We start from the raw sequence: 15451 nt of genomic DNA, 5'->3' as shown, positions 1-15451 counted from the left end.
ACAAAAATGGTAACATTAACAACCACCATTCCTATTACTAGTATGTGCTCAAAATCTTTGTTAAAATGAAATAAAAATAATGTAGTAGGATCTGCAATTTCAGGTAACAGATATATGGTAGATGCAGTGAGCAGTAGTGTCCAGAAAAGCTTTCTGGAGGGCATGGTTTATGTAGGTTTTATAACAGGCAATGTAGCATAGTGATTAGGGTTTTGGGGCCCAGTAGATAATGGTTAAAATTCCTGATCCACTGTTTCATAGCTATGTCACTGTGACAGAGTTATATAAATTCTGTAAATTGGTACCTTTACTTATCTATAAAATGGGGATGAATGTATTTACTCTATGGGCTTACTGTAAGGACTAGGGGAAATTAAAGTTTTTGCACGGTGCTCAACAGGAGGCATGTGCTTTAAAAAATTGGCAGCTTTTATGATTATTACCCTTCCATATCTCACCAGAGTTGAATGACAGTGAAGCATTATTAGCTATTATGATGACAGAGAAGGTAAGAGAGCACTATACCACTTACATAATCATGGTAGGTATGGAGAATTGTTAGGATCTGATTCAATACAAAGGAAAGAGAAGAAAAGTGAGAAATTTAAAAGAGAAGTTAGAAAATTTTAGGAACAGAAAAAAGCATAGGGAAATATTGAGGGCAGCATCTATTAACAAGGCATCGACTTTGTTGATCAGTCTTAAATTCTGCTTTGTTTTAGAAATAAATATCACCTCTAGCTTTCATCAAATAGATGTGAGGTGTCTCTACTGAGACAGTTTTACTGTCTTAAGTGACCATCAAGTCAATACGATCAATCACTTCAGTAGGGAAAATGTTCATAGTGACAAACTGTGAGCTTTCTTCTTTGGAGATTTCTTTGTCACAAATTTAATTAAGAAAAGGTCAAAGAAGAGTGGTAGAAGAAACTGGAGTGTGCTCAGAATTATGGGGGAGAGGACACGATATGAGACCACAGCTTTGCCTTCAGACATGACTGAATGTATATTGACAATATTCTTCTTTGAGCATTGTCAATACATTTTTTTTTGGGAATTCAGTATTTAGTTCTGTTGTTTCAGCTACCATACAGCATTGAGGATCCAAACTCACTGGGAATCAGATTAAAGCAATCACTTTTCTCACTTGTAGTTTTGAGAGACTGAGAAGTAACAAAGAAGAGGAGTTGTTTGATCTATAAGTTTGGCAACTTTGAACAAAGAGGTGGGGTTAGCTGAAGAGAGCTTTTTATTTTTATCTTTGTCAAGTATAGGATATAGTATAAAATGAAACTAGTGTGCTGGCTACATTTTTTAAAAATACAAATTAAGATAAATATGTAATTACCAATAGACATTCATCAATGTATCATCTAAAATCATCTCATGTACTAATTTTGTAAGACTAGTTCTAGGCATCTGGAGCAGGAAATAGTCCAGAGAGGAAAGTTCTAGAAACAAAGAAGTGGCTAATAATACCAAGTGGTAAAGATGATGAGGACTGAGTAATGGCCATCATGTGTTTCAGGGATGCTTTTTGTGACATAGTAGGGGAAAGGAGGCCAGCTATTTTAAAGGCAATTTAACCCATGGGTTCACTTAACATTTATAATTGCAAAATAGAATAATCCATCAGCCCTTAGTTCACAGAAAGTTCGTTATTAAGCAAAATTCAAATATTTCTAAGGAACTGGGTTGCTAAATTTGTAAACACAGGAATCTAAACTAGGCTGAAATATATGATAAATACATAGTCTGTCCAGTTATTTTCATTCAAATTGCAAATATACATTTATTATCAAAGCCAAGTAACTTTAACCAAAGGGAGGAATCTCCTAGGTCACAATTAAAATAGAGAAAACCATTATGAATGCCTTTATCTGAATATACAGGGCTATCTGAACTCATACATTTAACACATCTAGAAGTAGGCTTTGCATATTCTGAGACTTGAAAGCAGGCTTTATGAGGATGGCTACTCAGAAATATTTGTCAGAGAAGAGTTGAAAGACAATTACTCCCACTGTTATCATTATGGAAATGATTTCCATAGTATGATCCCATCCCATCACTTTTCTTCCTTTCACTTTTATCTTAAGTTAATAGAGCATTGTCCTCCAAATCAGCCATGCCCTTGGAATAAGACAAATAATTTGCCATGGCACGGGTAACACAGAAGTGACAGGTGGGACCCAGAGTCCTGCACCCATTGAAGGCTAATATTTAGCATGGCATCCATTTACACAAGTTTTCCCCTCAGCTGTGATTAAATGAGGGTATGAATTCCATGGTACATGAATGGGAAGTATCTAAACTAACATCACAAAAGACGTCTTAACTGAATCAATTCAAAAGTGACTTAGTGACACTTGCGGCAACCATTTGCCCCTTTGCTGAGACTTTTTATCAAGGGATCAGACTGTTACCCTCTCTAAGGACAGTCAAGCAGCCAAATCTGCACTAACCATGATGGGTTGTTCCGGAGCCTGTTGACATACAACCCGATGAGAACATGTTCATCAGCTAGCCTGTCTGCCACATTCAGGCTGTATTGTATCCTGAAACAGGGCAGGAGGAAAGAAAGGGTGTTGGTAGGAGAGGTGGACAGAAATAAGTAGAGGAGGTGGGAGTGAGTTTGTGATAGAAAAGGCATTTAGAAAACCAAGCAGGTAGAGGAAAAATAAGTGATGTTCTATGAAAAATACCAGCAAAATCCAAGCAATGAAATACATGATTCCATTTCACTAATTAAAAAAAAATTTCCATTTAGGTAAAGCAACTTTTAAGAAAACAGATTCGCATTCTTCAAGCCACTAAAGCCAAGAAATTCATCTGTACAGTAAACACATTGATTGGGCTGCAAGCAAAGAGTAAGTATCCTTTGGAAAATCAAATCTGAAGTTTAGTCTTTAAAAAAATAAAAGGGAAATCAGAGAAAGTGAATAACACAGATGTGTCTACTCAAAATAACTACATGGTGCTGTTAGTGGGGTTATAATAGAGCTGCTTTTACCAAATCAAAGATGGTCTTTCAAACGTAAAGCATTTTTGACACAAGAAATCTCCATTTTTAGTTTAGTTAATTCAAGGTTCCAGTACACTCTGGCTTTAACTTACCCTTTTCCCTTCAGAAAAGCCGGAGCAGCCCTAGCCAGCAGTTTGTTCTGCTCTACTTCACTGTCCTTGGGAGGAGAGCTAGTTAATAAGATGGGAAAGCCAAGAAGAGCGTAAACACAGCAATGTATTCAAGAATAGAACTGGCTACAGAAACTCCCAAGTCTAGATCCAAGCTCCATTTGGACAGCTCTCTTGTTATTTTGAAAGGTTCCAGATGTTTTCAGATTTCCACAGAGTTGAACTAGAAGTAGAAACCTGGCCTGAGAACCATAAATGCAATTACACACGCCTCCATGATCCTCGATTTGACCTCGCTATTTGCTTAACAAATAGATTGCATATGCCTGGACATAATGAAAATTCATTCAACATTCATTACAGACTATCATGTAAACAGTTCAACAGTTCATGAAGTGCTGCCAGCCTTTAGATCCCACTCAAAGGGTATACTTCTCCAGCTTTCCCTTATATTTTCCAACTTTCTGAGTTGAATAGAGACTTGAAAATTACCTAGAGACTGTGGTCATATTAGAAGTGCTTTACTACTCAGGCACAAGTCACCTGACCTTTGCTGAGAAGCTGCAAAGAAAAGTTTCAGAGAAACAGAAATAAACCTTTGAGCCTTATAAATATATATTCATATTCCCCATATATATAACCTGTAAGTAGAGTCCTATCAATATAGCAAATTCTTATCATTTTGGGTTCATTATGAGAAACACTCATTTAGTAATTTAAATGATAGTTTTAAAAGTTTAAAGTGTAGTTTTATTAAGTGATAAATAGAAATAATAATTAATAAAGTGTGGCCAAGCCAAAGTCAACCAAGATCTATTAAGCATGCTTCATTGGCAATATGGTATTGATCCTTAGTAATCCAACTGTACTTGTAATGTGCTTAAAGGGAGCTGAAGAATTTGCCCTGTAACACTGGTGGGCTGAAAACTAGCCTCCTATCTTTTTCATGGAGAATACAAAAATTAACTTTCTGACTTTGATGACCAAATCTTTAATTTTCTGGGGTTGAAATTATGAAGTTTTACCACAAACTTTCCCAGCTTTTCAACAAGTTCTAAATGTATGCATGTATTAAGATGGCTTATAAAGTAGTTAAAATCTTAAAAACTTCAAGTTTTATGGATTCACTACAAAGTATCACTCCTATAGACCATGAAGTACAAAGAAAATGCAAATGTGTAAACCAACGTGTCACATTAGGATTATGCACTTTGTAACTAGAATTCTTTTTTTATAATTGTATATACTATGATATGACTTAAGTAGTGAGGTCCTCTGGCAAACTTAAAATCAAATTTGATTTATAAAGAAAATGTCTAGTAGAGAGCAGGCACTCATGTTTGTTGAATATATGATCTCACTTAGCTTTTCAGGAATAGATCTATCACTTGAAGAGTACAACTGCTCACAAATGAAATCGACTTTAAAGATGAAATGATTAATGTTTTTAGGAGAATTTAACTTCTTGATGCACATAATTTTTTTTCAGCATACTGATCTTCACTTTCTGAGATAACGAAGCTGCCTATCAGGACGAAATAGCTACCTTAAGCCATCATAGTTGTTATTTTCCTATCTCGTCCTACCAAAACAGCATTCCAAGCCTTGTCTCCTGAAGCATACCGCTCTATATTCATTATCCACTAACTACAGTCTCTTTGCTGCCCAATTACCACCTCTTCCCTTTTTTTTTTAAAATAACTCAAGATAGATGTACCTATTCTATAATTGATTTCAGATCCCTACAAAACCAATCAAAGCATGGTGTGAAATAACAATGATTCTTCCCTTCAAACTTAACTGTTTCCCTGCCTTGTTATCCATTTTTTCCCTCAAATCTCAGAAATTGTGGTGGTATTTGATTCCTTAAATTAAAAGCCTAATAATTATGCAGGCATAACCTCTGGTGCTGAATGTAGAAGAAGAAATAAAGGATTAGTAGAGAAAAAAAAAAACACAAAAGGATCAACTATGAGGATGTGTTTGCTACCAATTACACCAGAGAGGTCTTTGAGGAGGAAGGTGATGTGTCAGCAAAGTCCCTGGAGAGCATTTTGCTACTCAGTCACTGACAAGCACTAGCAATGGAGGAGTCCTGCTCACTTCAGGAAGGGAACAGTGGCCCAGATTTTCCCTTGGTGGCCTTCTTCTTTTTCTCCCAATTCTTTGGGCCCCCTTTTCCTTCCTCTACTCCACTTGCCTGTCTTTCCTCTCTTCTTCTTCCTTCTTCTTCCCAAATCCTTTTCTCCTTCAGAGGGAAGAGGAGCAGACATTCTATCTGTACACATTTCTTTTCATTTGGTTGTCATTTTCTCTGCCTTGGCCCTTGCCAATGTTGGTTTGAAGAAATCATTTAAGTTCTTTTATGTTCCGTCTGCCTCCCACATGAATTCCTGGGAAAACCAGTTCTTGGAAAAAACGGAAATTACACTCTCTGCATCTATGAGTTTGTGGAAATACACTATTTGCTACAGCTCTTAGTATCTAGTGCCAAGAGCATTTCTGACTTTTGGTACTCCCTGTCCACATAGTTTCTGTACTTCCCAGAACTAGTTTCAAATTCTTTTCCTCATCATTTATTTCTGGGAAGCCAAAAATATGACCATGTATAGAGGAAGCCAAGTTCATGATGAAGACAAGAATGGATCAAAATGAAATATATCAAGAACTTATGGAGTTGACAGGGGAGGCAGTTTTCACTTAAAACTTGGGTCTATAAAGACTTTTCTTTTTAAGATTTTATTTATTCATAAAGACACACACACAGAGAGGCAGAGACACAGGCAGAGGGAGAAGCAGGCCCCACACAGGGAGCCTGATGTGGGACTCCATCCAGGGTCCCCAGGATCACACCCCAGGCTGCAGGTGGCGCTAAACTGCTGTGCCACTGGGGCTGCCCCTATAAAGACTTTTCATGTTAAGGTATCTTCACTAGATTTTTTTGTGCCTCCTGAGAAGCTTGAAGAAGGAAAGCAAAATGAAAGTCTTTTCTCCTGAGTTGTGAGATAGTAACAATATGTAGTTTATTATCATTTCTTCGAAGCAACATACACTCACGATACTTTATAGAATACATTAAATTTTTAAATTTTCATTTGGTAGCTTGGTCATTTGTGTAGAGAAGTTAGGTGGTATTTCAAATTCGTTGTGGGCTTTGGGATCAGGCACATGGGAACCTAGATTCCTCCCAAAAAATGACACTTCTGCTATGGCAATGTGCCAGAATGCAACAATGGCTTGCACATAACTCCAGCTGTAAAAGCCTCCCCTTCTTCTGCAAGTTTGTTCTCAAATCAAAATGTGTTCTTCCTTTTACTCTGAAGCTGGGAACTACTTGGGGCTCCTCCTGACCATGTGTGATAAATCTTTTCTAAGTTGATTCCCAGGGAAAAGGAGGGTCATCATCTCTAAAACTGTATGTACACATAGGTTGTTTTCTTACTGATTTTTCCCCACTAGGTCCTTGTCATTATATAAGTTCATTTCTCTTGCACACATACTAACATTAATGGGTGTGGTGACAGTCACACTCCAAAGGGGATGACAAGGTAAATTTTGAAGTTTATGTGTTCTGCTGAAAGAAAAGAGGCAGGAAAATATTCCTCTAGATTTTTTCTTCTAAAAGATTCTCTATGTTCTCATCAATTCTTTTTTAGACCTCTGGAAAATAGCAACTATAAAGATAAATGGTGTTTTCCTAGATTTTTTTTTCACACACACACATACAATGATACAATGGATTCTGGAATGATAGAGCAATTTCAAACCGTCTCATATTTATTTATTTAAAATTCACCCTTGGTTTTGAAGGATGACAACTGACGTCATATTTTTGCTTAAGTATAAATATTTTGAGGCATTCTAAGGTAATAAAATCACATACAAATGCTCCCTAGATTTTTCTTAAACCTGAAATATAGTTTTAAAGGCCACTTTTCTTTTACTGTGTTACTATATTAGCTCTGGCCAAATATTTTTTTTTCTTTTGTTAAACACGAAAATAAAGGATTTAAATAAAAGTCCAGGATGCAGTTTCACAGAGCAACAGTATTATGTAAACAAATTATGTAATGTAAAATAATTATTATTACAATGGTTAAATGGAAAATGATATTTGAATAATGGCAAATTAAAAACATTTTCAGTTTTACTGATTTTAAATAATTTAAGTAATTTTAAACTTGTGTGGTAGTTGAACTGGTAAAGAATGACTTGCAGAGTTGGCTAACTTCTTAAGTAACTAACCGTTAATTGTGAATAAAATTTCGCTTCTCATGTATGTATGTAAACACACATATGTATATATGTATAGTCACACATGTATGTATGTGTGTACATTCACACTTATGAACACATATGTTCACAATATAGATGAACCTATTATATATTCATTCACATGTGTGCATATATGTATGTATGATATATTGTTTTTACATGTCAAAACTTATTGAATTGCATTTATTTTAAATATATTTATTGAATTATATGTCAATTATATCTCCACAAAGCTGTTTTTTATTTAATTGCTTCTCACTATAATTAACACAGGCTACTAACAAGGTCACTAAACTAATTTAAAAGCAATGAAGTGTCCACAAATTGAGATAATTTCTGGAAAAATTCTGTCTTCCTTTCCTTTTCTAGCTGTCAATATCTGAGATCTGAAACATAAACTATCTGCCACATGCAAATCAGCAAACAAGCATAAAAAACAGCTCAGTATTTCAGGGGGAAAATTAGTTGTCATCAATTCAGGCTGGCATGAAAGCTGAACCATCTTTTAAACAGGTACCGTGGAGGAAATAATAAGAATTCTTAGGTCATATTTGATTCACTACATTTACTATGTTGTCCCCCAGATATCATCAAGCTGTGTCAGTTGCATTTTTGCCAATAGTGTGTCTAGAAAAGTTTGCTGGGTACAGGGCATGCACAGAGAGCTAAAGAAGTCTAGTAAGAGAATAAAAGTTATTAAAGTGAAGAAGAGAGGTGACTGCAGTTTTAATTATGCACTAACATTTCAGTATAGGAAATAGAGTGGTGTGTGAAGACCAGTTTAATTCAAGTTTGAAAAAAACCTAGCATATTAGTGGAGCTCTGGGGCTACATGGAATAAAGAATTAACTGCAAAGAGTAATTATTTCAAATTTCATGAAACTTCAGACAACATAACCAGAAAGTGTGAAAAGAGTAGAGAAATCTTCAGGGTGGTTGATTTATAAGTTTATTTTATGATGTTGATTTATAAATTTATCTATTTTTCCTGATGAGAAAGGATGGGCTTTAATCTTAGAAAAAATTAACCATGGAGAAAACATTGGTTTTCAGAAGACAAGGTTGAATTCAGTACCTCAATTTTATTTCTATTTGCTTTTGATTACCAACACACAAATGGTTAAAATTCAGTCTGAATGTTAAGTCTGATTAAAAATCTGGGTTGTCTCTGTAAAGAATCTTTGGGTAAGCAACATGTTTGAAAAAACTGAAAAAGACACAGCAAATTAGCTTTTCTGTGGTTGAAAATGCAAACCAATCTACCAACTGACCAACCAACCAGTCAACCAATAAAAAATCTCACAAGTGCTGCTCCACCGGGAAGAATCAGGATTTGGAAGAATTATGTTTGGGGTGAGCAATGTGCCCTCTGCATGTGCAATACTGAACCTAATACAGAATTAGCTATTAACCAAATGGCATGGTGAGAAACCAGAAAACAGCATATTAGATTGTGCTTGACACACTCTATGAATCATAAACAATTTTCTATATTTGGGAGAGTGATAAGATCTGGCTACATGTTATATATAGTAGCAAAGTGATTCCTTTTGTGCATAGTTATGATTTTAGAGGTTGCATTTGTGAAAGCATCTGTAAACCTTGAAGCGATGGTTCTAACCTTGGAGGTAAAAGAAATGTAGCCATTCAAACTTTTACAATGTCCTTATTGTGGTAATGAAGAAGATGGCCATAATTAAAGAAACTTACTTTACATAGAAAAAGACTGGTTAACTTTCTCACATAAATGAAGCAAGGATTTTATCAAGCTAATTAAGATTTTGCAAAGGGGGCATGATGCCAACAAAGACAGTAGACAGCCGGGGCACAATGCTAAGAGAGTGAAGGGAAGAAGGGGCCCTTTGGTCAGCCCTTGCAATACTCTTTGCAGTAACGATAGTCAATCTTTCATAAGCATGGATAATGTTGCTGCCACACCATACATGGCCCTTGGAGCTCTTTTCTTAGTGGTGATGATAGATTTCCATTGCTCCAGCATTTTTCCCTGTAAATTTATGCATTTATAAGAAAATAATCTAGGTTTAGGGATATGGTTATGATCACAAAAATGAATGAGGTGAATTAGTCCCCGAATTGTGTTCTTTGACCCACGTTGTACCTAGCTGCACACACATGCACACACACATACGAGGACTTTACAAATTTAATGGAGAGTGCCTTTGAGAATTCCCTCTTTTCTTTTAAGTAAGGGAAAGGTGAATCAAATACATAGCTAGAAGTGCAAATAAGAACAGGGCTGCAACAGATGATGGTGGTAACCAGAGCTATATGCTCGTAAATCTGTGTGAGGTAGATTGCTGGGGTGTCAAAGGACTTCAAAGATATGCCCTAGTGCCTTTTGAAGATCAAAGTATGCTTGTAAAGCACTCAAGGTGAGTAATGCCAGGAGTTTGTATCGAGGATTCTGGAGTGGTGATTTCAATTCATCCTCATTCTGCTTTATCTTTCCAAGATCTGTCACAATACAAAAGACCCAAAACTCAGGCTAAATAAAATATCTGTATGCCAAACCTCCCTACTTTCTTAATGCTGCCTTAACACTGACCAGCACCATCAGTTTTAGGTTTTATCAGATTTTTAAAAAGGACAGTTGGGTTTGGGCAGGAGTGAGGACAGAGCTCTAGATCATATTTCTTTGGTTCAGTTCCAATTGTAGGAAGAATAGGACCTTTAATTTATGCCTGCATTTGGCATGATGGGTTTCCATCAATCTGTGTGTATGCGCACGGTCAAGAAATAAACAGTGGGTCACCACCAGCATTGTCAACTGCAAGAAATTAAGGACTGAGAGCATGGAATTGGTTTTGAAATTGCGACTTTAGTAGGAATCAGACTGCCTTACCTGGGGGAAAAGGCATCCAGGCCTAGCGGGCCAATCAGGCCTAAATTCTCAAGTCTTCTACTACAATGTGGTCCAGTCATGTGACACTGTCTCGGCCTCACCCTGTTATTGCTAAAGATCAATCACTCCAATAGACTCTGATTCATGATTCTATAAAACCACCATCTGGAGTCTTGCAGATGGTACTAAAGCAAGGAAGAAGCTCCAGCTTGGTACTCTTCATATATATGCATCTCATATACGCTGGTATGAGGCTGCAAAATCAATGATGTAAGCGGAAAAGAGAGGAAAGAGCTGAGGAGTCCAGCTCAGGTTGAAAATTCTCTACGGAATCTCATGAAGCCCCAGAAGACTTCTATATCTCTACTAAAACATAGTAGAAGAGGATTTTAGTGATGGAGGAGGATGACTAGCAGTCTAGCTCTGGAACTACTAGCTACAATTAGTGATTCAGAGCTGGGATACTGACCGTGTGCCGTGGTCAAGCTGATCTACATACAGCTTTATGAGCGAATGCTCCTCAGCCCCAGGGCTGGATGCACTTAGCCCCTCAGGTAACCTGAGGGATGCAAACAAGGAGACCTCATTAAAACCTTCCATGGACAGAGCAAGGCCCACTCAGAGAGGAAAGATGTTCAGTGTACACAGCTTTATTGAGCAGCCCCCTTCAAACAGAAACCAGAGGCGAACCTCCATGGTGATAGCAAGACCCACAAACTTTAAACAACGTCATCTGTGGTTCACAGAGAGCATTCCAAAAGGACTGAAGATGGGGAAAAAAGGGAAATGATCATAGTTTGGGTTACTGGGTACCACACACCCTGGAGGAACCAGAACAGCTCAAAGTATTATAGGAATATTTTAGAGGAGAGGAAGCCATGTTATCCATCTAGACGCATCCACCATAAGCAGGGTCCGAGCTGAAATGATATAAAATGATCTTCAGTAAGGATGGAATCTATCTCTGCTTGACATTTGCAGAATGCACGGTTTCCTAATAAAAGCCCATCTTTCTGAACATCATTGCAAGATCTTTCCTCAATTGAGGTATGGGCCCATGTCCCTTATAGACTTTCCAGTTTGATTTTGTGTCAGAAAAGATGGTTGAATTTGCTGGTGGCTTTGCAAGGGAATGCTAAAAGGAACATACTGAGGACCTAGACCATGTTATTTCACCCTGGATGTTCTACTGTTCAATTTCACGTCCTCATTTCCAGTTGTTACGGACTTGCTTAATTTCTAGGGAGGCAGCACCACATTCTATTTATTATGCTAATTACAATTATGGGGAACTTCTTCATCTCCCACTCCTGCTGATGGGAAAATACAGGAAATCAGGGAAAAAAATCAGCAGCGTTATGCGTCTCATTGTGGGCAAACCTTCACTCGAATGTACCAGGATACTACAATGAAATTGGTACCCACAAACCTCTCCAGGGGAAAAGACTGATTATGTTCCTTTTATGAAACATGGGGTTGATTTTGTTTTTCCTGCTGAAAGGCATCTGAAATCTTATGTTCATTACTCACTCCAATTTTCCTTACCTTTGTTTCTGCTTTCCTGTGGGCCTTCTCTGTGTCTTTATAATAGAAGTTCCTGGTACTTTATTTGTGAGATTTGATCAAATGACCAATTTGACCCAGCATCTTTATCAAGCTAGCTCTGAGAGAAGTATTTGGTTCATCTGTTCTTTGTTCACATGGGAGTAGATCTTTGTATAAAAATAGGAGGCATGTACCCACTTTTTAAAAAGTTCTTGTTATTTTCCCTTGAAATCACTAATGTGGGAACTACACTTCCAAGTTTGGTCTTCAGCCTCTAGCCTTAGGAACTCCAGAGTTCACCAAATTATGAGATGAGATTATAAGATGTTTCAGAATGTACCCAATACTTTCCCATTGTATCTTGAAAGTTCAATATTCTCATTTAAGGGGCCATTCCAAGTGCTCTGAAAGTGACTTTCTCAACAACATGGATACATGTGCCTTGGTCATAAAACTTAAACATACCCTATATTCTTAAAATGAGGAGGTTGTAAATGCAAGTTCCCAGAAGTGACATTCATCCCAAAAGCCATCCCAGCCATCTTCAAAAGCATCCAAATGAATCAAAGTGAAAACTTGTGACAGATATTTACAAACTAGTTTCTAACAATAATCTTCCACACCTGGCTTACATTAGAATATTGTTCTTCACACAGAATTAGAGGTCATTACCAAGGAGAGGGCTTATTTCATAATAAGACTGGAACTTACCTCCTGGTAATAAAAGGACTTCCTGAGGAAGGAACAGAGTGGGAGAAGAGGGTGTCATTCATGCTGGTTACAGGTCTGGGAGGCCTAAAACGAAGTACAGTGTGGATGGAAAGTTAAAACAAGTCAAAGTCACAAGTTAAAAACTATCCACCACCTCTCTAGGAAAGGGGCTTGGAAGGTCAGAGTTCTATCTTACTCAGGATCAACACAAAGTTTTATATTTTGCCATGAAATTCTTTAAGTATTTTGGGAAGTTACATTTCCTTAAAAATGTGGATTGTTCATGAAACATTAGGAGGAAAATCTCTGGACATCATAGGAATGTTTATCCATGAGCTTGGTGTTTCATTGAGTCATATTCTTTTTTTTTTTTTTTTTTTTTCATTGAGTCATATTCTTGAATGGAGCAAGGGCTTTAAGGTAGCTTCAGGTCCACTGTTTCCTAAAAGGAGAACTTCTGAAAAACTGATGATAAGCAGAATCTACATCCTCTTGGAAAGCAGAGGTTTCCTGAGGCTTTAGAAACTTCTCCCGTGCTCCACATGACGATGGCCCTTTCTCAATATACCTGGTCTAGATGGACCCCGTCGTGAAATCATATCATGCCTGATTTGCTCTTTGTTCTATGTGAAGATTCAATCAAGCACTGCAGAATTTATTGGGTTTCTTTTATCTGGATGTTCCATATAATAGGGCACATAGAGTACACAGCATCTCATAAACTTCTTTTCATAGGATGACAGAAAGAAAATAGGGTTCAGTATTTCTCAGAATTGTGAATGGCCTCAAACTCTGTCTGCATGGGGTCTGTTACTCCCACTCGTATTTTTCATTTTAGCCTGTCATTTTGTCCCAATTGCTAATGTCTTAGTTCAGGCAAAATGATCGAGCTAAGACGCATATCTCATCATCAAGTGGTTTTTAGTCTTTTTTTAGGTTCACTGGAATATGTTCCATGAGATGGGATTGATTGAGAGTTCAGAATATGGATAATGAGGCAGGGCATCATTCTGAGTCAGAGGAAATTTTGGTCTCACTATCGTTCTATATTTGAGTTTGACAGTGCAGAATTTTTGAACACCAGATATTAATCACAGTAGCCTACAGAATCTAGTTGTGTTAGCTTGATCAAGAGACAAAGTTTTAATGGTTTAATATCTACCTTAGGCAACCAAAGTTGGTTTTGGATTCCACAATGCAGAGGTTCTGAGGAAAAGGTAGGCTTTACCCCACCATGTTTATGGGACTGGACACAATGCTCTAAAGGTTTTAAAACGTCAGCACTATATGCAAAAATTCACTGAAAACTTGTGCTCCCAGTAGTTGGTGCTAAACAGTGTTCTAAGATTTTTTTATAGACATCATATGAGGTCAAAACAGCAGCTTCAATATTTCATCTACTCTAAACATATTAGTTGACATTCTAAAAACTACCTGAGTGTTTTGCATTACTTGCCTAGGATGTGTCTTTGACACATGAGACTAGTTTAAAACTAATTCTGCCTTGAGCACAACACTTTCACTTTATAAGCAGGAGGCTAATTTTATACAAATGTCCTCTGTGAATTTGAAGTTAGGCAAATCAGATTTTCAAACAGTAAGAAGAATGAACTATCTTCATTTTAACTTTGAAACAAGTTGAAACAATCAACTTGGCCAACATTTCTAGTTTTCTTTTCTTTTCCCCCCGCGTGCTCTAGCTCTAGGAAATGAGAAAACAAAAGTGGACCTGGAATGCTTTTTAACTATCCTGCTAAATTTACCCTATAGGATCTTGTCCCTGCAAAGATGAAATTGCAGTTTCTTAGTAAATGGCTTCATGTTTAAGGTTCATCATGGAAATGTTGAACTTGGGAACACGGGATGAATAGCCTTGGTACCACGTGGCAGCTTTCAAAAGGACTGACTGATGTTCCTATTTCCTCCATAATCAGATGGGAAGTTACTTTATCTAATAATTAGGTCACACTGGGAATTTTAAACATATTTATTCTTCTGAAAAAGAAATAGCTCCACAAGATAAAGTCACAGGGATCTAGTACAAAATTTTCCTAGTGGACAAGACCTTCACAGAGGACATTTTTATGAAATTGGCATTTGTCTTGTGTATGGAGAGTATTAGGCTTAAGGCAGAATTAGTTTTAAACTAGCTTCATGCTACTCACTTGTTTTGTGTCTCATAACCACTTATGATTATACGTCTTTATAGGCACACAGGGAACTATTGAACTACTTACCACGTATCACTTTTGGCAGCGAGAAATTGAATAGAATACAGACTGTTAATCATGGTAAAATTAGCAAGAAATACAACAGGGAAGAACAAATGCCAAAATACCAAAATATCACCACTTAAGTGGTCCTACATACCTATGATAATGTAGAATAGCTAAATGAATGGCATATTTTAAAATTAGAAGCCTGAGCTATCTCCATCCAAAAAACAAAAGAAAAAGGCATGGATATCTGTTCAGGGCAAAAACATCTGAAAAATAAATGAGAGGAAAATGTCTAAAGCTAAAAATAGAAAAAAACTTCTGGTCTAATAGAGATTGGACATTCAGAGTACAGAGTTTCTTATATGTTATTTTGACAATTAAACATTTTTCACAATTTGCATTTTAAAATTAAGACATTCGCCTGGAAAAAATATACTATCAGTGAGTACAGACCACTATTTTGATTTGAGGACTATTTGGAGAATCTGGTTAAATAAATGGAACTTTTCTCAGAAGAAGGCACATTAGTGTAGAATTTTAAAGGAATCCTGAAACTCTTCATGGAACTTAAATTGTGTAGAGAGTGCCCTCAGTTAGTTCAGTGAATAATACAACAGATCAGATTGCCACTATAAAGTTAAAAATTTGTTTTCTCATTAGCCAATTAAATACACATGCACACGCGCACGCACACACACACACA

At 36.9% G+C, this 15451-nt stretch overlaps 1 protein-coding gene across 28 annotated transcripts in view; it reads right to left on the bottom strand.

The window, feature by feature from the left end:
- DTNA (dystrobrevin alpha) overlaps nt 1–15451 on the bottom strand; it is a 352302-nt gene that overhangs the window by 50774 nt on the left and 286077 nt on the right. For 13 of the 28 annotated variants that reach the window (XM_077900428.1, XM_077900430.1, XM_077900431.1 and 10 more), the window contains 4 exons: nt 12530–12613; nt 10743–10832; nt 3118–3195; nt 2466–2558 (listed from right to left, as the gene is read on the bottom strand). In XM_077900428.1, coding sequence (XP_077756554.1) covers nt 2466–2558; nt 3118–3195; nt 10743–10832; nt 12530–12613 — 345 coding nt within the window. Of the gene's footprint in view, nt 1–2465; nt 2559–3117; nt 3196–9620; nt 9886–10742; nt 10833–10907; nt 11194–12529; nt 12614–15451 lie in introns of those variants that run through there. The other 15 variants (XM_077900447.1, XM_077900451.1, XM_077900448.1 and 12 more) reach the window with 7 other exon arrangements.

Source organism: Canis aureus, chromosome 6, assembly GCF_053574225.1.
Source record: "Canis aureus isolate CA01 chromosome 6, VMU_Caureus_v.1.0, whole genome shotgun sequence".
In the NCBI taxonomy this organism is placed as follows: Eukaryota; Metazoa; Chordata; class Mammalia; order Carnivora; family Canidae; genus Canis; species Canis aureus.
This window is presented reverse-complemented; position numbering and strand designations above follow the sequence as displayed.